Below are 23,779 nucleotides of genomic sequence, written 5' to 3'. Positions count from 1 at the left end.
CCAGCATTTCCTGTAGATCAGAATCCCAAGTGTTCAGTGACTGAGGTGATGTTTTTGGAACTTATGGGAGCTGGAAACGAGGTTGAGGTGACTGGCCACATTCTTAACTCTCAGATACAAGGTCTTGATCTCAGTCCTATTGAGCAGAGATTATGTTATTCCCATTTTAGTGCCGGGTAGGATGAGGTCATAGTACTACTCACTAACCTTGGAGGTGAGCTGGTTGTAGGGACCTTCCAGGAGGTGTATAAGATGTCCATTCAAGGTTAATTCATGGATTTTTGGGAAATGTAGCCTAGAATGATAAGCCAGACACTGAAGTGTATTATGGCTCATCAGAAACAATGGAACTTAAATATATTAGACAGGATTACAGCCTTATGGTTTCTGAGGCTGTGGGCAGTGTTCATATTATGGTCAGTACATCTTCTGAATCAGAATATTCATTTCACCTGCATAGATGGTAAAGCTCAATGCTTTTCCTTTACATTGAGATTGTGAAATAATCTATTCTCCTTGCTTTTTCTCAGTCTAGATCTTCAGTGTAGTGTGATGCATTTTATAAAATGTTATTTGTGTAATCCTCCTTAGTTTCTGGTCTGTAAGACAATGTCCACTGCACATTTTGTAGAAGGAACTCTGTCGGTTTTTCCTTACAAAAACAAAACAAACACAAATCCTCTGCCTCAGTTCTTGTTCTCTTTAGAGTCTTTCCTTTTCTCATTCTCCTATTTCCCTCTCTTATTAGTGGAGCATTTTAAAAACCCAGTCAACATCTGTGCTTTCTTTAGAGACAGGGCAGTTCCCAGTGAGCCATGTGTTACCCATGTGTCTATGTGTCCGTGTGCAGTGGAAGCAAGGGCCCGGTGAGCTGTGACTGCCCAAGCTGCAGAGGGTTCATGGTCACTGCTGGCCTGAATACCTTGCCCCAGCTTACTTCTAGAACTAGAATGCTGACCAGAAAGACATCTGGTTTCCCTAGTTCTAAAGGCTGTTGAACAAAGAAGAATTTTATTGTAAATTTTCTAGATCAATTTTGTCATGATTGACAATAGCTTTCCCACCACTGCCTCTTCCTTATTGTGGAATTATTAATGATAGAGAAATCAGGAGGTTCTAGCATCACGCTCTTAACCTACTCACTACCCAGACTGAACAACTAAGGAGCTGAATTTTTAGACCAGTTAGAATTCAAGGAGTCTTGAAAGTTCAGGTGATACTTTAATGTGTGCAACAGAAGAGGACAAAATTGTTAGTAACTTAGCAATTTCTGAGGAATTTTTAAGAGATATTTTAGTTTTCTTCCCTTTGAGCATTTTACTTCCTCTAAGATTTTTCTGTTAATTTGTTTTGGTCTTTATCTTCTCCTTTAGAGGCTTTTCTCCCAAGTGTGGCCTCATGTCCTTGACTGTCTGCTCATGATTGATAGTGGAGAGCTAAAAACTGATTAAACTTCCCTAGAGGCTCAGCAGTAAAGAATCCACCTGCTATGCAAGAGATGCAGGTTTGATCGCTGGGTCGGGAAGGTCCCCTGGAAAAGGAAATGACAACTCACTCCAGTGTTTTTGCCTGGGAAATCCCATGGATAGAGGAGCCTGAAGGGCTACAAATAATGGTGTCGTAAAAGAGTTGGACATGACTTAGCGACTAAACAAAAACAACAACAAAAGCTGAATAGAAGGTCTGAGTGCATAATATGGGCCTTCTCTTCTTTCAGCTTCAATGGGCTAAATGAGTTATTTGTTGGAAAATCCACAAATGTCAGTATTTTTCAGTGTTTCATCTTGGACTAGTCAAAGTCCCCAGAAAAAAGGATTCCAGCCTCCTGCCTGGAGGGAAAGATCTGGCAGCCAAATTCTGGATGCTGTGTTGGAAAAGTGCTGAGTATCTCTGCATTAAGCATTTAGTCATTTAATTCCCATTTTCACTTTTGTATCCAAGTTCTCAGTTTTACATGATGTCTCCCAGCCTGGAACCTTCTGTTATATTATCTGTAGAGCAAATAGTAGAGAGATTTTACTCCCTTCCTCTATCAGAGGACATGGAGACATTTATTATTGTTATGACTGGAGGGATGGGGGGGCTAGGTGCTACTGACATGTACTGGATAGAGGGCAAGGATGCAGTTAAACATCCTACAGTGCACGAAACAATCCCCTACTGTAATGAATGATCTTGTCCAAATGTCAGTAATGCCATGGTTGAGAAATCTGGCTCTAGGAAATATATCTCAAATCTGGTGAGGATGAGGAGGGGCAGTTGCCTGAAAGCATAGAATAGGGAAGGAGATCTCATGATGTACCTACTTCTCAAGAACTTTTAACCCAGTCTTCCTTATTTTAGCCATCGTCTTAACCCAGTTACAGAAGTATACAGTATTGCCAAGTTTGAAGGTTATGGTGTAAATCCATTCTTTCCTCAGCTTTCTCTACTATTGGTTTAGGATGCAAAGTTGTCTCTGGTATGCTAAATTAATTCATCTATTTTCAGGTTTCCAAAATTTTGTTGCTTTTGTCTCCTACTGTTTTCCCTATCATTGTGGGCCCTCACCCTTCTTCTGCAGTTTTGGTAGCGTTTCAAGAGGGAACAAAATTATCAGGATATATTTAATCTGCCCTATTAATCCAGCACCAGAGACCTCTATTTCTTGACCTGGTGATAATATCCGTAGTATATTAAGAGAAAAGAAAGCAGATTACATTTTTTTTTTAAAGCATGATTCTATTCTTTAAAAAGCAAGACAAACCTTCTTTAACTACAATCTCTGTACATAGAAAAGAATTTTAGAAGAGTAAATATAAAGTGCCAGTGGTTACCTCCTGGATGGTGGTATGACTTTGAATTTTTACTTTCATACTTTTAATGTATGCAGTCCAAAGATTTTGCAATGAGTATATATTCCTTTCAAAGACAGATGTCAAGAAAAATTGTCAAACACTTGAAAATAAGACAAAAGATGGTTGCCTACCCTTTCAGCATTTACTGGAACATGATTTTAACCGGTCCAACTGAGAAATTCTACAAGGAATTATGCCATTTTTTTGGACATACTATTTATTATTGATTAGGGCTCAAACTCTACCTGTTTTATTTTTGTCTAAGAGAGATGCAGATTATTTCTAGTAGAAACTATAGCTCTAAGGTTATTGATTTGTTACCTTGTAGGACTTTAACCAATTTTGGATTTAAACTAACAATCATGTTCCAACATTCTTTGTTCAGTTCCTATAAATGCTCAGTTTGATCAAATGCTGTATGAACTGACTTTATCGTTTTGCTGGTTCTCTCATTAGTGAATTAAATAAATATTTGACACATTTTCATATTTGTATGAGAATTGTCTTTAACTTTTTCCAGGTACTACTTTTACACAAATGAAATCATAAAGTTATTTACAGTTTGGGGAAGGAGAACTCTTGATGAACACCTCAGATATGGCAAAGAAAAGTTCTGTTATGAGTCCAACACCTAATTGCCATCCTACCTGTGTTCTTTGGCAGTACTTCAATCTGACATGTCTGAGCTCTAACTCCTGCACATACCTTTGGACAGCCAGCAACACTGAGAGATGTGAGATTAATACAATAAATGGCTAATGCTTTAATAATTATATCTGATAGTTGGGGGCAATAAGAGACATCCAGATGTTCCAAGGTCAGTGAGCCTTTGCAGAATACCTGCAAGAAATTCCAAAGTTAGTGGTTTTCTTTTTTTCTTTTCTTAGTCTTTATTCAAATTTTATGCCATCTTACCCCATGGCAGTTTATTTAGTATGCATTTCAGCTCTTGAGATGTAGATATGTTACATTTTGTTGCAAACAAAGAAGCCATTGTGTCCAAAATCTCCTTATAACAAAAGGTACTCAGACACCACTTAACAGTTCAGTAATATTCAAATTCCTGCTAACAGAATTTGGTTTTCTATCACTAATGGAATTTTACCCATATGGTTAGTAATTATTAGAGTTATATTCAGTTCGGTGAGTAGAAGAAATCTGGAGATAAGAATTAGATGGCAAACACTCTGGGGTTGACACTAAAATATAATGGAAAAAGCACAGTTTTTGGAATCAGACAGACTTGAGTTTTAGTTTCATTCTACCACTTTATTAGCTTTGAAACCTGAGCAAGTCACTTAATTTTTCTGAGCCTTAGTTTCTTCAAGTTAGGGAAAATAATATCTACCCTCCAGCATTGTTCTGGAATGCCAAAATGTTCATCTAAAATTTCTAGGGCTAGAAAAGATCTGGAAATCATTGAAAGTTCTTCCCTTTATCTTGGTTGTTCTTAATTTTCATTCCTACTTTCAGTAAAAAGAAAAAAAAGCCTATATTAAAATTTATATATAGTGTCATTTGAGAGGCAGTTTAACAAATTGATTAGTTCTTGGGAAAGATTGAGGGCAGGAGGAGACAGGATGAGATGGTTGAATGGCATCACTGACTCAATGGACATGAGTTTAAGCAAATTCTGGGAGATAGTGAAGGACAGGGAAGCCTGGCATGCTGCAGTTCATGGCGTCGCAAAGATTCAGACACGAGTTAGCGACTAAACAACAAGCACTCAATAAATATTAATTATTACTGGAATTTGCATATGATACCAGTAATAATAAAGATGCACGTTAATGTTGTACTTTGGAGAAAACCAAAAGATATTGGTTATTTTACCCTAAATCATCATCTTTTTCTGACCACAGTAACCATCAGTGATTCCACTTTCATCTGATCTCATACAAAACTTGTCTTTTTCAACTGATTCAGCACTTACAGTGCTTGACTCATTCCTGTTTTGTAGCTCAGTTTACATGGAGATTTGTTTTCTCTAGCAACTAAGTGAGGTCAGATATTGGAAGGGCCAGCTGGTAAGGAGATATTGAGGTCCCTGTTATTGGAGCTAATCAAGCATAGAGGGCACAACTAGGGAAATCTAGCTTTAAAGGATTGGAATTGGTCTTAAAACTCAGCTCACATTCAACAAGTTTTTTAGTTAGAGTGCAATAAGTCTTTCAGAGGTACTGTCTGGAACTCTGCTTGCTTCTTATGCCCCTTTCATAAGCATCATATTTAGACTACAGTAAGTTCTCAATAAATACTAGCTGCTTACTCAATCTGTGAGTATCTTCAAGGATATAAAGACTTGTGTTTTAATAATACAGGAATTCTTATGTTGCGAGGGGTAGGATAACATTGTTTTCTGTTTAGAGAATGTATAGAGTTCAAGGAACCAGAGAAAATGTAAGGCAAGAAAGAATAGTTAAACTATAAGAAAAACTTATTAAAAGATGAAACAAGCTTCAAAGGGAAATTCAAGTCTCTGCGTGTCTGCAGACTCTTCAGAAGCATCTGTCAGTGTCTTGGACTGCTTGAATCAGTTCTGCTTTAAGCCTTTTTAAAAGCTTTGATATTCTTTGAAGTTAAACTTTCTCAGAATTTTTAAATTAAAGAAGAACTTATAAAAATGATTAACAAGGCCTATGATGCATTCGTGGTAGCATTCTCATTCAGGGAAAATCTGAGGCACAAAGATGAGTCCAGGGCTTTATGTTTGGCATAAATCAGTGCAGATCTAAGAAATAAGTCAAAACTTTTCCTCTCTTACAATCCATATTTTCCTTTAGAGACTGTAAGTTGTATTAAGTACTTAAGTCTGCAGGCATGTTTTTCAGCATAATCACTCATGAAATTCCATACCCCCCCTAACCCATAAGATGATTTATGCTCTTCTGGCTACAGTGCTCAGAATCACACATATATCAATGCTGTTGATTTTCTTATCTTGAAAAATGCTAGACTGAGCTTCTTCAAAGTAAAAATCTTTTATAATGAAAATGGAGAGAAAGTGCAAAAATTATCGAGTTTGACTTTCATCCCGTGTATCAACCAGTTTTTCCATGGGTTAGCAGTCTTGAGAAGGAAATGGCCACCCATTTCAGTATTCTTGCCTGGAGAATTCCATGGAGAGAGAAGCCTGGCGGGCTATAGTCCATGGGGTCACGAAGAGTCAGACACAACTGAGTGACTAACACTTTCACTTTCTCAGCAGACTTTAAGACAACTTCCAAATCTCTTAGTGAGTTAAATAGTTTCTTCTCTGTATTTCATGAATTGAATCACTGTGTGGGGGCTTAATGAGTGCATTCCTAAATTGGATATGTGGAGGAGACTGAATCTCACTCACATTTACCAATTGTGACAATAATGTGCTTCTGTCAAAATCCTAATTTAAGCTACCTCAAAATGTGTCAGCTCCCAGTCTTAAAAAAGCTCACCTCATGGTGCATACTCATAAAACCACCTCTTGACTGTTTGCCTTATTAAGTTCTGATTAATCCTGCTACAAAGTTCTGTGTGGGAGTAGGATAGAGTTTTCTACTGATAATTATGGAGAATTCTTTTGCTATCATGAACCATTTTCTATAATGAAGACTATTTTGGGCTAGTTGAAATACAACTTCCTCAATTCTAAGTTATAAACTGAATTCAAAACTACAGTCTCTTATAATGCTTTGTCCCCGTTAGGCATCAGAACAAGTAGGAGTGGTGATTGCCTGGGCACACTGGGCTGTGAAATCTGGGCCCTGGCCCCAAAACCAAACTATCAGAGCCTAGGTGTCCACCACCACCCCTACCACCCCATTGATAAGATGCCTCCCCTGCATTCATGTTCTCCCTGCCAGGGAAACTAGGCTTAGTTTGGGCTCAGCGTTAGAGGATTATACCACTTTTAGAGGAGACTACTGTTTCTAAATACGGAGAGGACTGTGAAAGGGAGAAAGGGCAAGGGCAAGACCCAAAACAAATATTTCCAAAGATGCTTTCACCATGAAATTTCTTGTCAGTTATATAGTGATTTGAGGAAATAAGCCATAGCTTCAGACCACCTCAAATGTACTTTATTCCATGAAGTTTTTCCCAATTCCTCACTCTGGAAGTAATGACTCTCCAAAATTTCTATAGCTTTAAATTTTTTGTCCTTCTCACTTTCCACTTATAGCTATTTATATAACTGTCTTATCTTCCGCATTGACTGTAGCTTCTTGAGGGCAGAGACCATGTCTAAATTATCTTGTGGCCCCAACATCTGGTATACAGATGAAGTTCAGGTGAGAGTTTCCGAAGAGAATGGAAAATGTCTGTCGTCAAAGGAGTGAGGAGAATGAGCTCCCATAGATTCCACTAAGCCCAGTCCTACCTGGCACTCTGTTCAGTAACTGTTAGTGAACAAGAGTAGTTAAGAGGACAGAGTTTGGGGTCCACTAGCCTAATTTCAAATCCTGACACTTAGAAGCTCTGTGTCTCTAGATAAATTATCCAACTTCTCAATGTCTGAATCTCATTTGCAGCATGGGAATAAAATGGTATAGTATTATGGCACATACTTCATAGAGTTGATAGGGGGATTAAGTGAATTAAGATGATTAAAAGAATTGAACAATGCCTGGAACATAGCAGTTAGTAAATAATAGCTAGTAATATTATTTGTACCTACTGATTCCCTATGGTTATGATTTCAAAATTTTTAAAATCATGACACCATAATAAAAATATTTTGAGCATATACTTTCAAAAAATGTAAATTAAATGTACTTATAAATTATATAGATATTCAAATATATATTACAAAGTATATAAAAATAGAAATAAAATATATGAGATAAAACTAAATCTTAATAGAAGTTCTAATATTTTCTTGTCACACTGAAATAGATTATCTTGTCCACTTGCCAGAGTAAATGCTTTCTCTAGAGAAACCTACTCAACGGTATGCCTTTGGTTGTCAGTAAGCCTTAATGACATACTGGCTGTACAGACTCTAGGTATTTGGTAAAAACAAGGGAATTACTTTTAAAGTATCAAATGTGATAAGTACATAAAAAGATGTCAAATGTAAGAAAATTATAAACAGACAGGTTGAGTGAGTGGAAGAAAATGCATATTGGAAGGAAGATCAAGAAAGATCAAAACAAAGTATCTCTGAATTATAATTTGAAATTAGGACTGTTGAATTTTTCATCTTCAAAAAAAAAAATGAGCTAAGGTTGGACTACCCAAAGGTCAGTTAGGTATTTTTTTGTGGCTTGAAATATAACCGATAGTTTTTTCCATTTTTAAAATATAAGAAAATGATATCAAGTGGCCCAGTTACCTGACACTCCAGCAGCCCTGTGAGACCAGAAGGGTGAGGAAATTGCTTTTTTTTTTTGCTTTAAATGATTATTAATAATATTTTTTAAATTGAAGTGAGGTTGGTTTAAGTGTTGTGTTGTGATAACTTCTGCTGTAAAGTAACTCAATTATATAATATATGCAATATTTTTTGTATTCTTTTTCATTATGGTTTATCCCAGGAGATCAGCTATAGTTTCCTGTGCTGTACAGTAGGACCTTATTGTTTATCCATCCTGTGTATATTAGTTTACATCTGCTAATCCCAGACTCCCAGTCCTTCCTTCTCCCAGCTCCCTCCCCTTTGGCAAACACAAGTTTGTTCTGTATATCTGCAATTCTGTTTCTGTTTCATAGATAATTTCATCTGTGTCATATTTTAGATTCCACATATAAGTGATATCATATGGTATTTGCCTTTATCTTTCTGACTTACTTCACTTAGGATGAAAATCTCTCCATGTTTCTACAAATGGCATTATTTCATTCTTTTTATGGCTGAACAGTATTCCATTGTATATGTGTGCCACATCTCCTTTATCTATTCATCTGTCAGTGGACATTTACTTTGTTTCCATGTCTTGGCTATTGTGAATAGTGCTGCTATGAACATAGGGTACATGTATCTTTTTAATTTTTTTTTTGTTTTTTTTTTTTTTGTTTATATTAGTTGGAGGCTAATTACTTTACAATATTGTAGTGGTTTTTGCCATACATTGATATGAATCAGCCATGGATTTACATGTGTTCCCCATCCTGAACCCCCTTCCCACCTTCCTCCCCATCCTATCCCTCTGGGTCATCCTAGTGCACCAGCCCTGAGCACTTGTCTCATGCATCAAGCCTGGACTGGCGATCTGTTTCACACTTGATAATATACATGTTTTGATGCTGTTCTCTCAGATCATCCCACCCTCGCCTTCTCCCACAGAGTCCAAAAGTCTGTTCTGTACATCTGTGACTCTTTTTCTGTCTTGCATATAGGGTTATCGTTACCATCTTTCTAAATTCCATATATATGCATTAGTATACTGTATTGGTGTTTTTCTTTCTGGCTTACTTCACTCTGTATAATGGGCTCCAGTTTCATCCATCTCATTAGAACTGATTCAAATGTATTCTTTTTAATGGCTTGGTAATATTCCATTGTGTATACGTACCACAGCTTTCTTACCTGTTCGCCTGCTGATGGGCATATAGGTTGCTTCCATGTCCTGGCTATTATAAACAGAGCTGTGATGAACATTGGGGTACACGTGTCTCTTTCAGTTCTGGTTTCCTTGGTGTGTATGCCCAGCAGTGGGATTGTTGAGTCATATGGCAGTTCTATTTCCAGTTTTTTAAGGAATCTCTACACTGTTCTCCATAGTGGCTGTACTAGTTTGCATTCCCACCAACAGTGTAAGAGGGTTCCCTTTTCTCCACACCCTCTCCAGCATTTATTGCTTGTTGACTTCTGGATAGCAGCCATTCTGACTGGCGTGAGATGGTACCTCATTGTGGTTTTGATTTTAACTTCTCTAATAATGAGTGATGTTGAGCATCTTTTCATGTGTTTGTTAGCCATCTATATGTCTTCTTTGGAGAAACATCTGTTTAGTTCTTTGGCCCATTTTTTAATTGGGTCATTTATTTTTCTGGAATCGAGCTGCAGGAGTTGCTTGTATATTTTTGAGATTAATTCTTTGTCTGTTGCTTCGTTTGCTATTATGTTCTCCCATTTTGAGGGTTGTCTTTTCACCTTGCTGATAGTTTCCATTGTTGTGCAAAAGCTTTTAAGTTTAATTAGGTCCCATTTGTTTATTTTTGCTTTTATTTCCAATATTCTGGGAGATGGGTCATAGATTTGCTGTGATAAATAAATAAATAAATCTTGCTGTAATTTATGTCTGATAGCATTTTGCCTATGTTCTCTTGTGGTAGTCTTATAGTTTCTGGTCTTACATTTAGATCTTTAATCTGTTTTGTGTTTATTTTTGTGTATGGTATTAGAAAGTGTTCTAGTTTCATTCTTTTACAAGTGGTTGACCAGTTTTCCCAGCACCACTTGTTAAAGAGGTTGTCTTTTCTCCATTGTATATTTTTGCCCCCTTGTCAAAGATAAGGTGTCCATAGGTATGTGAATTAATCTCTGGGCTTTCTATTTTGTTCCATTGATCTATGTTTCTGTCTTTGTGCCAGTACCATACTGTCTTGATGACTGTGGCTTTGTAATAGAGCCTGAAGTCAGGCAGGTTGATTCCTCCAGTTCCATTCTTCTTTCTCAAGATTGCTTTGGCTATTTGAGGTTTTTTGTATTTCCATACAAATTGTGAAGTTATTTGTTCTATTTCTGTGAAAAATACCATTGGTAGCTTGATAAGGATTGCATTGAATCTATAGATTGCTTTGGGTAGTATACTCATTTTCACAATATTGGTTCTTCCAATCCACAAACACGGTATATTTCTCCATCAATTTGTGTCCTCTTTGATTTCTTTCATCAGTGTTTTATAGTTTCCTATATATGGGCCTTTTGTTTCTTTAGGTAGATATATTCCTAAGTATTTTATTCTTTTCATTACAGTGGTGAATGGTATTATTTCCATAATTTCTCTTTCTGTTTTCTCATTGTTAGTGTATAGGAATGCAAGGGATTTCTCTGTGTTAATTTTATAGCCTTCAACTTTAGCTCTAGTAATTTTCTGGTAGAGTCTTTAGGGCTTTCTATGTAGAGGATCATGTCATCTGCAAACAGTGAGAGTTTTACTTCAGTTGAAAATTTCCCTAAAATGGGGAAGGAAATAGTCACACAAGTCCAAGAAACCCAGAGAGTCCTAAGCAGGATAAACCCAAGACAAAACACCCCAAGACACATACTAATCACATTAACAAAGATCAAACACAAAGAACAAATATTAAAAGCAGCAAGGGAAAAACAACAAATAACATACAAGGGGATTCCCATAAGGATAAGGATAACAGCTGATCTTTCAATAGAAACTCTTCAGGCCAGAAGGGAATGGCAGGACATACTTAAAGTAATGAAAGAGAATAACCTACAACCCTGATTACTGTACCCAGCAAGGATCTCATTCAGATATGAAGGAGAATTCAAAAGCTTTACAGACAAGCAAAAGCTGAGAGAATTCAGCACCACCAAACCAGCTCTTCAACAAATGCTAAAGGATCTTCTCTAGACAGGAAACACAGAAAGGCTGTATAAACTCAAACCCAAAACAACGAAGTAAATGGCAACAGGATCATACTTATCAACAATTACCTTAAATGTAAATGAGTTGAATGTCCCAACCAAAAGACAAAGACTGGCTGAATGGATACAAAAACAAGACCCCTATATATGGTATCTACAAGAGACCCACCTCAAAACAAGGGACACATACAGACTGAAAGGGAAGGACTGGAAAAAAATATTTCACTCAAACGGAGACCAAAAGAAAGCAGGAGTTGCAATACTCATATCAGATAAAATAGACTTTAAAATAAAGGCATCTTTTTTAATTAATAGTTTTATCTGTGTATATACCCGGAAGTGGGATTGCTAGATATTATGGTAGTTCTTTTTTTTAGTTTTCTAAGTGACCTCCATAATGATCTCCATAGTAGTTGTACCAATTTACATTACCACAAGCAGTGTAGGAGGGTTCCCCTTTCTCCATACCCTCCCCAGCATTTGTTATTTGTAGATTTTTTTTAGTGATGACCATTCTGACAGCTGTGAGGTTGTACCTCATTGCAGGGTTGATTTGCATTTCTCTAATTATTAGTGATGTTGAGCATCTTTTCATGTGTCATCTGTATTTATTCTTTGGATAAATGTCTATTAAGATCTTTGGGCAGGGAAATTACTTCAGTTATAATAATCAGCATTAAAGAATTGATGGGTTTCTATTTGCACAGTCAGTCACTGAACTTCTTATTTTTCTCCTTCTTTCCCAAGAAAATGGCAACTCAGAACTTTAAGGACAAAGTCACAGTGTCCTCCTGTGACCTCTTCCATTTAAAAATCTCTATTGAATAATGAGTTCATCAACCATTATTGATGCTTTGATCTCCAATTTGGTGCATAATGTAATCAAGAGATGATGTAATCAAGGGAGGTTACTGGTCTAGAAGAAAAACAAAGGGCCAGGAATTTGAAGTTGTGTCTATGACCTTGGGCAAGTTACTTAACTTCAAATTTCCTCATCTTTAAGAGGAGAATGAAAATAACTGTCTATTTCTCAGGTTTATTGGAAGGTAGAGAGAAAATATGTACTCCGGGATCCCTTAGCAGACGTAATACCCTATGTAAATGCTGACTTTTTGTCTGTCATCAGTGGAACCAGAGAGGCTGTAGAACAATCCTGCCTGCCAATTAAGACATGAGAACACCACCTTACCACCTTCAACATGCTGGAGGGTTTGAGATGAAGAAATATCATGCACATAATTTAACTGGAAGTTAACAAAGAGGATTATTAGAAGTCATAACATAGAAGAATCACAGCTCCTATGAGACATGCTTCAGGTGCTCAGTTCATGTCAGGTGAGGTGCAGTGAGCCTGGGCATGCTGCATAAAAGAGAGATCAAAAACACATTAGCCACTTAGGCTTAAGAATCATAAACTCATACTATTGTAGGAAAGTGAGATTCTGACGTTTATTTCTCCTGCCCTTTTATTTTTGCCTTCAGATAATCTGACTTTTGGCAAGTTTTAGCTTACATAGGATAAACTAATGTTCCAGGGACAGAAAATTGAGAGAGGCCTCCAAAGGATTTTCTTCCTTTAACACATTCTCTTATAGTTCTTTTCTGTGGATGTTCAACATGAAAATAACAGATGTATGCATTCATTTAATGAATCCATCAGCATTTCAGTTGTTGGAGAGTGGTTCTCTCCAGTGGGAGTAGGCAAGAAGCCAGGACTTGTGTGGGATGTTCTCAGTTTCAGCTGTTTATCAGACATGAAAACATGGTACCCAAGACTCCATTATGCCTTGAACAGTAGAGACTGTGGGAAAATGACAAGCTGTCAAATCCCACATCCTTTGAAGTGCTGGCAAATTTCTAATTCTATTGAATTGCCTCAACAATTGGAAACACACTAGCATAAGGAGCAGTGGAGAATTCTGAGCTTATTTCTTTTGCTCACAGCCTTTGAAAAGAGAATAAAGCCTAGGTATCTTGGTAGGAGTTTGTCTGTGACTCAGTTGATTTCAGGTGCCTTAGGTCTCTAAAGAGTATTTTGTTCTATTATAAATCCTAGGAGACTGTTCTTGGCATGGGTCGCCATGAAGCATCAATTTCTGTAACAAAGCTGATACTTATTCCAGGTTTTGTGGGAGGTGCTTTTTCCACAAGGTTTCAGATACTCACTTCTTAATTCTACCAGAGGGATTCCTTAGTTCCTTCTTCTAAGACCATGTAAAATAATTCTGAACCTGGGATCTTCTGGTACCTTTATCATAGACTATTTAGTCAGTTACTTCCTAATAATAACCTATATTAGTAGATAAGATAAAGAATTTTCCTGAGTGGTATAGCCAAGAGATAAAGTGTCCAGACGTCTGGATGCCCCATGTTCCCACATGCAGGAGATTTCAGAGCTTCCACTGCATCGGAGGCCAAGAATTGTGGCCGTTTTGGAAATGGATCTTCTGTTTGTTGCTTTCCCTGCAATCAATAACATAACTGTATCCCTGGGGAAGAGGTGGAGTTATTGAAATCCCATGCTTTGATAATTCTTAAATGGTTTAATCTTGGAAACCAAATAGAAATCAATGTGTTTTTTTTTTTTTTAAAAAAAAACATTGTTGCCATGTGGAGCCAACACATCTAATCCATCTTTGGCACTGTAAGTTATTCTGTGTCAAAGGCCACTAAAACTGATTTTGGTTTAGTACTGGGGGTGAGGTCTATGAACTGATGAGAATGAATGATGAGAGCCTGGTACAAACAACATTTTCTAACTATTCAGAAAGCTTAGTAATTCAAAGTAAGAGTTTAAGATCAGAAAAGAGTCACTGGAGAGTCATTCAGTTCTTGTTTTTAGGTCAAGAATGAATCCAGGATGAGTGCTAGGTCAAAACAAGAAATCAGTTTTTCTTACACTTCCAGAACAGGCTGGCCAGAGGCAATTATTAAGGAGGAAGACGCAGATAGGACTGTTGCAGAATGAAGTGAGTACTTCTAGGCCTTTCCAACCTGACTAGCCCTGTAGATGCTCCACACTGGTTGTAAGGGTTTCAGTTCTCTAGCACAGGTAGTCCAGGGTACAGGACTGAGAACCCTGAATCCTCAGTCTCCAGTAGGACTCAGCCTGGAGCAGACCCATATCTATATAACCATTCAACATACTAAACATTCCTGGGTCAGGCTGAAAGCCAGATGATCAGCCATGGATCTTGCTTTGCTGTTCTCCCAGCTATGAAATAGCTTATAATTTGCCCCATATGGCCACACTTCCCCTGTCCCTTATTCCTTGATCTCTCCTCTCTTCTCCCCTTTCCGTTTGTAAGTCAAGATAAATCTGTTAGTAAAGGGCAAATAAAAAGTAAAATCAAAAGTTTGTAAGTCAGGATAAAAGAGGTCAAAACACACTGAAGATTAAAGGGGAAAAGTTAACTTGTTATCTCAAGTGTCCAAGCAGTTGGGGCAAAATTAAGGATCTCAAAAAAGAAGAGTCCTTAATAGAACAATGAGGGATGTGAAGGTTCTAGCACCTCCTCTGCTGCTTTTACCCAAAACCAAAAGTTATCAGATACCTTTGTGATCATCAGAGAATATGACATTAACCTAGACTTTAACTGGACTCTTAAAATTCATTAGCGGTGCCATTTGCAAGATGCCAGTAAACCAGCTTGTGAAGAATATAAGCAAGCTAGACAGAAAAGACACAAGAGAGTAGATGAAGCTGAACCACTACCACATGCCTCTTACCTCTCTTGTGTGGATATGAGTCCTACCCACTGCATTCTGATTAGAGGGTTTTGAAAGATAGGTAGCCTTCTCTGTTACAGATACTTTTTTTCATTAAAAAAATAATAGAGGAGGCCATGATTGGGTTTGAAGAACAATGACAGTTACCTACATTTGAATCTTCCCCTCTTCCCAAAGCCATAAAAATCTATTGAGAGGACAAATAAAACTACATAGGACCCATACATTCATCATTACTAGGACACAGAGACTACCTCACATTACCTATACATAGAGTAAAAACAATCTCCAGCAGAACTCCCTTAGCCACCATGAGTCTGTGGGTAAAGAGGGTGGGAGAGCGGATGCTTAAGACTGTCTTCAGAGTAAAGGATGATTGAGAGCTGAGAGGATGCACAGACAAAATCACTCCCAAGAAAAGGAAGTGCAGCAGTAAATGCCAAAATGCTGAACCAGACTTAGTAGTTCATAGCCCTGGATACCTGACTTGGCTATGGAAAAGGGCTTGAAAATGAGGGTACCACAAACCTCCCAGGCAGCCAAATCAGAATCATGATTGTTATTGTTATTGTTCAGTTGCTTAGTCATGTCTGACTCTTTGTGACCTCAAAGACTGCAACATGCCAGGCTTCCCTGTCCTTCACTGTCTCTGGGAGTTTGCTTAAACTCTGTCCATTGAGTCGATGATGCCATCCAACCATCTCATCCTCTGTCTCCCCCTTCTCCTGCCCCCAGTCTTCAATCCAGAAGCATGCCCATCATCCTTAACCATAGCTTGACCCTGTCCCATCCAAACCATTACCATTCTGTGGATTTGCTATGCAGATAGTCCCCCATTCATTCTCTTCTGTTGTTGTTCAGGCTGCCGTCTTCTCTCCTCTGGACTATAACAAAAACCTCTTAACATATTTCTGCCTTTAATGTTGATAGCAGTTCTTTCTCCCCTCTGATATTCAATCCGTCTTCTATATTGCTTATTAAAGTGATTTTCCAACAGATAGGCTCTCATTGTCATTCCCATGCTGGATTAAGTATCTCAACTGAATCCTTCTGTAACTTCCTTTATCACAGCATAATGGCAAGAATTGTTACTCTGGAATAAGACATGTTATACCCTAGTTCACATGCTTGCTTGTTTCATTATTTGGGGTAAGAGTCATAACCTCTCTGAACTTCAGTCTCCTTATCTGTAAAGTGGAATCAAAAGTATTACCTACCTCATAAAGTAGGTAATTACTGTAGGGGAAATACTTTGAACAGTGTCTGGCATGTAGCAGATGCTAAATTAATGTTAACTAATAATGACTGAGTGGTATTGGATTTTTCTAAGTCTCTTTATTCTACTAGACCCAGCTTCAATATTCTTTAAAGATTTTAGAATGATTTCTCTTTTCAAAAACGGATTATCTCAGTGTCCACTACATAGAAAGTCCAGTCCAAATGTTTTCAGTTCAGTCACTGAGCTGTCACATTTTCATAAAATCAGTTAATCTGAATTAGACATGTCTTACATGAGGGCATGGAGTTCTTCATTCAAGTTGAACTTAATCATCTAAGTTTTCTCCAATTTTGTAATTGCAAATAAAATTCTAGTGTTGTACTAAGGAAACTGAAGATCTTTCTGGAAGAACATGACCAAAGAAAGTACTTGACCTTTGGGGCGGCCACAGGCCCCATCTGTATAAGCACAGCCAGGCACACTGCAGAGAGCTCACAGCAGCCACAGGTGCCATGCTTGACAATGACCACCTACCTGCCCAGCTTACCTGTGGGTCTCTGCTCTCGGCTCCAGCGGTTTTCAGTTCTTAACTTCATTGCTGGGCCTCAAGATCTGATTCAGAGCCCACTGTACATTGGTCATCCCTTTTTGGATGCTACTGATTCAGCCAACATCCAGGAATCCAAAACTCGTGTTCCAGACTTCCAGTTTCCAGTCTGTCATGGAAGTCTGGAACTTATCACTCCCATCCTCAAAACAAGAAAAAAGCTGAGCAGACTGAAAATCAGCAGCTCTCCTTAGATCTGTCAGATAATTGAGGTCATAAAACAAAATACCACTGTCAAAATTGGAGAGTCAGGCAAGTAACGGAGAATTAGGGCCTACTAGGAGGGGAAACTTGTGGCTGGAGCCAGTACCAGCAGGAACTCTGAAAGGGTAATTGACTAATTGCTGGAAACTGAGAATGGATGAGCCTGAGAGAAAAATTCCTGGCAGGCCAACCTTAAGGGGGCCTACAGCCTTTCATGAGCTTTACCTCTAGGAGAGCAGCTAAGTTAGAGCAAAGACTCAAGGGGAGGAATAAAGTATTTAGTAACCATTTTGAAACAATGCTCGGACATATGCAAGGCTGGTTCAAAATTCAAAAATCAGCTAATGTAATTCATCACATCAATGGGCTAAAGAAGAAAAACTATATGATCATATCAAAGATTGTATTTGACAAAACCCAACACCCATTACTGAAAAACACTCTCAGCAAGACTATGAATAGAGGGGAACTTCTTTCAACATGATAAAGAACATGTACAAAAAATCTATAGCTAACATCATACTTGGTGAAAAGAAACCTGTGGTTTCCCCGTAAGATCAGGAATGAAACAAGGATGTTTTCCCTTTTCACTCCTATTTTTCATCATACTAGAAGTCCTAACTAATTCAGTAAGAAAAGGAAATAGAAGGTATGTAGATAGAGAAGAAAAAAAAATGCCTGTGTTTGCAGATGGTATGACTGTTTCGTAGAAAATCACAAAGAAGTAACAAAAAGCCAAAACAAAAAAACATACCAACTACTAGAACTAATAAGCAATTACAACAAAGTTGCCTGATATAAAATTAGTGTACGAAAAGAAATGTTCCGTATGTCCATTTTGGCCCTATAGACCTTCTTCCTCCGAGATTTAACAAGCCTTGCTCATACATAGGTGGGCAGTAAGAGGGCATAAACAGAGAGGCCTGCCTTTGTAGTATGTGACCATGATGCACAGTGTTAGGAGATTGTAACAGAAGTAGATATGGAGTCAGACAGAGTAAAGATGAAAAAAAAAAAAGCCATCTGGGGGCTTAGGGCACATACACATTGCCAAAAGCAAAAGGGTTAACTCAATGCCTAAGTGTGTACATCAGTATCCTTAGTATTATACTAATTTAACTGGGATGTTGGGAAATATGTCTAAAATCATAATCCTAATGAAAAACAATGATCCATTTCCTTTTTACTTTGTATATTCTCTTATAGCATTCTCAAGAATAGTAGTAATTAATTATGTAATGTTGTAGAATTGTTTAATGCTCTTATACATACATATGTTTAATCAATTATAATTTAGGTGCCACTAAAAAATGCACCCAGGGATCAAACCCACATTCTCCCGCATCACAGCAGATTCTTTACTCCTGAGCCACCTGGCAAGCTCCCCAAAATGCACTGGTTCATTCACAGGAATAAAAATTTTTTTAATTGTTTCTTCTAAGAGCATATTTGAAACTATCTCTTTACCATAGGAAAAGGAGTCTTGCCATTTACATAGATACTTAATTTTGTAAAGTATAAACAAAAAGATAATTCTTTTTTTTTAAATAGACTTTATTTTTTAGAAGAGTTTTAGGTTCACAGCAGAATTAAGCAAAAGTTACAGAAATTCCCCATATATCTCCTACCCCCACACATGCATAGTCTCCCCTATTATCAACATGCCCCACCAGAGTGGTATGTTTGTTACAATTGATAAACTTGTATCAACACATCATAATCACCCAAAGTTCATAGTTTACATTAGGGTTCCTTCTTGGTGTTGTACATTCTATTAGTTTTGACAAATGTGTAATGACATGTACTCACCATGATAGTATCATGCAGAGTAGTTTCACTGCCCTTAAAATCCTCTGTGCTCCACCTGTTAATCTCTTCCTCCCCTATAGGTTTTGATTTTTTTACTGTCTTCATACTTTTGCCTTTCCAGAATGTCATATAGTTGGAATCATACAGTACTTAGCCTTTTCAGATTGGCTTCTTTCACAGTAATAGCATTTATACTTCCTCCATGTCTTTTCCTTACTTGGTGTCTCTTTTCTTTATGTTGCTGAATAATGTTCCATTGTCTGGATGTTTATGTATCTATTTACCTATAGAAGGACATGCTGGATGCTTTCACATTTTGGCAATTATAAATAAAACTCCTGTAAACATCTGCATGCAGGTTTTTTTGTGTACATATACTCTTAGCTAAACTTTGATGCTTTGCAGGATTTATCTCCCATTCTTTGAAACAAATATGCCTAGTCAAGGCTTCCAATATACCTCCCACATTGATGTAGTGAACTTTTACAGCCTAATTCTCACATCCATACATGACTACTGGAAAAGCCATAGCTTTGACTAGATGGACCTTTGTTGGCAAAGTAATGTCTCTGCATTTTAATATGCTGTCTAGGTTGGTCATAACTTTTCTTCCAAGGAGCAAGGGTCTTTTAATTTCATGGCTGTAGTCACCATCTGCAGTGATTTTGGAGCCCCCCAAAATGAAGTCTGTCCACTGTTTTCCCATCTATTTGCCATGAAATGATGGGACCAGATGCCATGTTCTTAGTTTTCTGAATGTTCTGTTTTAAGCCCACTTTTTCACTCTCCTCTTTCACTTTCATTAAGAGGCTCTTTAGTTCTTCTTCGCTTTCTGCCATAAGGGTGGTGTCATCTGTATATCTGAGGTTATTGATATTTGTCCTGGCAATCTTGTTTGGTATTAGGCTAAACTAAATAATATTATAGCATCCCTATACACAATTTGGGCATACTGAATATACACACACATTGACATATTCATGTAATCTAACAACTACTAAGATGTATAGGTGTATTTAATTTACACACTTATACTCAACAATTGGGCTTCCCTGGTGGCTCAGCTGGTAAAGAATCCGCCTGCAGTGCAGACAACCCGAGTTTGATCCCTGGGCTGGGAAAATCCCCGATAGAAGGGAAAGGCTACCCACTCCAGTATCTTGGCCTGGAGAATTCCATGGACTGTGTATAGTCCATGGGGTTGTAAAGAGTCAGACACGACTGACTGACTTTCACTTTCTCCTGCATTGCAGGCAGGTTCTTCACCATCTGCATCACCAGGTTAAGGGAATGTAAAAAGCAGTTGACTAAATAGTTTTATTTATTCCATTGGTTCTATTCAAACAGCTTAATAGAACAAAACTTCTAATATATTTGTACCATAGCATCTCAGTTAAAGGGGCTTCCCAGGTGGTGCTATTGGTAAAGAATCTGCTGTCAAATGTGGGTGACACAGGAGACATGGGTTTGATCCCTGGGTTTGGAAGAGGAAATGGCAACCTATTCCAGTATTCTTGCCAGTAAAATTCCATGCACAGAGGAGCCTGGTGGGCTATAGCCCGTGGCGTTGCCAGGAGTTGGACATGACTGAGCAACCGAGCACACACACACATCCCAGTTAAACCAATTCTTTTGCCAAACTTGGCAGTCTGTTATTTAAATTTGCAAAATCCTCAAGGAAAAAAGTTTCTTGAGAAATGCCCAGCTATGACTATATCAGACATTGCTTCCAAAATGAGTGTGTCTTTCAAGAGTACCAAATAATTTTAGTTTAACGTGATCATTGAATGTCTAATATTCTCAGGAAAAAAAAACTAAAGTTGGGAAAAGTAATTAAAACCAGATTCTAAAAAGTTAATACATCTGAGGCTCCAGATACTCAAACTTCATATGCTGTGGTTTCCAGTAAAACTAAAATGAGGTAATTTTTTATATTTATTATGTTCATGACTCTTGCAAAACCAAGCCAGGGTAAAAATGCTTATCTTCTCTTTTTTCTCATTAAATCATTATGTAGTTTTCAATGTCATATGCCAAAAAGAGAGTCCCCTACCTTCTAAATAACAAGAAATTTCCTGATAAATTTAGGATAATCTAAACATCTCAGTTTAATCACATTTGTTTCAAATCCAGATAAAGAATTGTGAAAGTGGCTTATGTATCACTTTCTCCTCCTCCCTCTTTGTTTCATCTCTTTGGAACTTAATGATTAGGCTGGAGGAGGGAAGGAGGAGAAAGATTACCACATGCCCATTAGTGTAAACCTTGAAACCTTGGAAGAGGTAGAAAGAGATTGAAAGTTACAGCATTTCAGTGTGAGCATAAAGACACACATACACATACACACACACCATGTACACTCCAAAAGTAAGGAGAAGAGGGGGAAAAAAGGGATGATGAGAAAGAGAAAAAAAAAATTTTTTTTATGAACTTGAATAGCCAATCTTGTACAACTGATACTTAAATTATTCTGTATGTCCATGCTCCTGTATTCCCCATCTTTTGTTTCCTTTTAGATCACTGAAATCAATACATCAATAAAAGACTACATTTTTAAAAGCTATACCAAACTTAGCTATATGATCATACAGTTAACATATAGGTAAACTTTTTCATCTAAAATCTCAGAGCACCGAAAAATAGTATGATTTTCAGGCTCCCAAGAGGGAAAATAAAAAGGCCATGGCAGGAAGCACTGGCTTCCTGATACTTAGCTTCAAACTTTGGTCAGCACTCTCTTTCATTCCAAGAAGCACTTTTAAATGAATAGTGATGGATATTAAGAGGTCTTGTGTGTCATCACCATAGGGGGTTTTAATACTTCTGAATGATTTGTAATTATTGATCAAATGTAATTGATCACCATGAAGGAAATATAACCCGATATTAGAAATGTTAATATCTGTTTAATTTTAATAACCTTTATTCTGTTGCCTTGTTAAAGACCTTTTGAATGCTTGACTAGATCATATTTATGGATAAAGTTTTATGTAAATTATGTTTAATCCTTAAATGAACTGCCATACATAAATCATGGTTTAACCTTAGAGAAACTGCTTAGCTTTTTCTTCTAGTAGGTTGCATGCATTATAACCCCTTTTGTTATTGTAGAGTTACAATCTTGCCCTATGCAAGTTGTTGGTCCTCTCTGGGATCTTTGCTTTGAAAAATAGTGTTTGTTCTTTTTACGTCTTTATACAGTTGAACGTACTACTAGATATATTTCTTAGGAACCTGCTAGAAATTTGGCAAACAGGATCTGAAACTGGGAGAAATTCACATCATTTGACATTATTGCCTCCTAAAGGAGACTTCTTTTTTTTTTTTTCCTTTCCCTTTCCTTATTTTTAAAGGAGACTTATCAGTGTACATTTTCCAGTACCATTACATTGTCCTGATACAATGAAGTACAGTGAAAATCATTTGAAAACAATTTTTCCCACTAGGTTATGTTGACCATCAACCATTTAGAACAGCAGTTCTCTGTTTCTACTCTTCATTTCTGTAAAATTAGATTAGTTTGCTGAGAAGGCATAGGACTTTAGACTGTTTAAGCCCTCTGGGCCTTAGTTTCCTCACTTGTAAAATTACAGAGATGGTTTAGATGATTGTAAGATTCCTTCAGCTTCAGAATGGTGAAATTCTATGCTAAACTCTAGAACACCATTTGACCTGGCACTCTGTAGCCCAACAGTTCATATAATGTTTTAACACTCTCCTATTAGTTATGTTAGAACTTCTTGAAAAGTTCATTTCAAATTCATGGAAGATAGCTTAACTTCAGGTCTGCCATGCTCTGGTGGACTTTTCACCTAATATTTGCATTATCTTTCTATGTGTGAGATGACTTCTTTTCTGTCAATAAGAGTTTGTATTTAAATTATTTTTCTGAGTTTAATCCCAGATTTTCATAAATACTGGGATTTCTGAACTCTCAGGATACTTTAAATGGAGTTTCCAATGCGTTTAACAGTTTCCACATTCCTAGATTATTAGTTCTGTTTAAAAATGCTATCTTCCACTATTTTACTAATCAGTAACCAGATTTTGCCCTAGTTCAATACAAGTATGATATATAATTTCAGTTGTCTTCTTTTAACAGCAAATTGAGATGCTTAATGTTGTGATAAACACCATGTGTGGCTTGCTCACAATAACTACTTTATGACTTCCTATCTATCACTCAACACCAGGTCTAGGAAATTTGCTTCTCATGAGTTCTTAAAGTACCATTTGAGCACATAATCATGTATCTTATCCAATTACTTATCTCATGCTTTCCATCCTGGCAAAGTATACTACCAATTATGTTTGAATAACTTAGTCCCTAATGGTTAAGTACCTGGTGTACTTTTTCAGACTCCCTCAATTTTCATGGTTAGATGATACAACATTTCTTTCTACAGAACATTTCTATTATATTAATATGAGAAGATTTTTACCACATTGCAGTTCATTATTCTCCAAATAAAATGTCAACCTATCCCTGTCTATCCTATGAGTCTGACATCTGGAAGGGAGGGAGTAGACAGGAAAACATAGAAAAGCAAATCCTCTCAATCACCTCAGGCTGTGGAGACCTGACTAAAGGCAGAGTTGATCCTGGCACAACCAAGATCACATACGTATTATTAGTTTCATTCCGCTTCTTTTTTTTCCTGTTGTTACCCACAAAGGTTATTCAATTTGCACTTAATTTTCAATCTTAATTCTTTAACAACAACAACAACAAAACATAATTATCTTACCTGGATTCCAAAATCGGTGATTTTATCACACTCAGACACAGAAAGTTCCTTTAATTTTCTATGTCTGGAAAGTGTCATCAAACCCTAAAAATGTTTAATATA

At 37.2% G+C, this 23,779-nt stretch overlaps 2 protein-coding genes across 2 annotated transcripts in view; one reads left to right on the top strand and one right to left on the bottom strand.

The window, feature by feature from the left end:
- The window catches only part of FBXL13 (F-box and leucine rich repeat protein 13), a 220,506-nt gene that overhangs the window by 13,959 nt on the left and 182,768 nt on the right, over window positions 1-23,779 (bottom strand). The window contains exons 18-19 of the mRNA XM_070469733.1: window positions 23,678-23,761; window positions 3,543-3,677 (exon numbers count right to left, since the gene is read on the bottom strand). Of these exons, the coding sequence (XP_070325834.1) occupies window positions 3,543-3,677; window positions 23,678-23,761 (219 nt within the window). The remainder of the gene's footprint in view (window positions 1-3,542; window positions 3,678-23,677; window positions 23,762-23,779) is intronic.
- Window positions 1-23,779, top strand: part of FAM185A (family with sequence similarity 185 member A) — a 159,465-nt gene that overhangs the window by 89,957 nt on the left and 45,729 nt on the right. The window lies entirely within an intron of this gene.

Source organism: Odocoileus virginianus, chromosome 1 (assembly GCF_023699985.2).
Source record: "Odocoileus virginianus isolate 20LAN1187 ecotype Illinois chromosome 1, Ovbor_1.2, whole genome shotgun sequence".
Lineage (NCBI taxonomy): Eukaryota > Metazoa > Chordata > Mammalia > Artiodactyla > Cervidae > Odocoileus > Odocoileus virginianus.
Note: the sequence above shows the minus strand (reverse complement) of the source record. Positions and strands in the feature narration are given on the sequence as shown.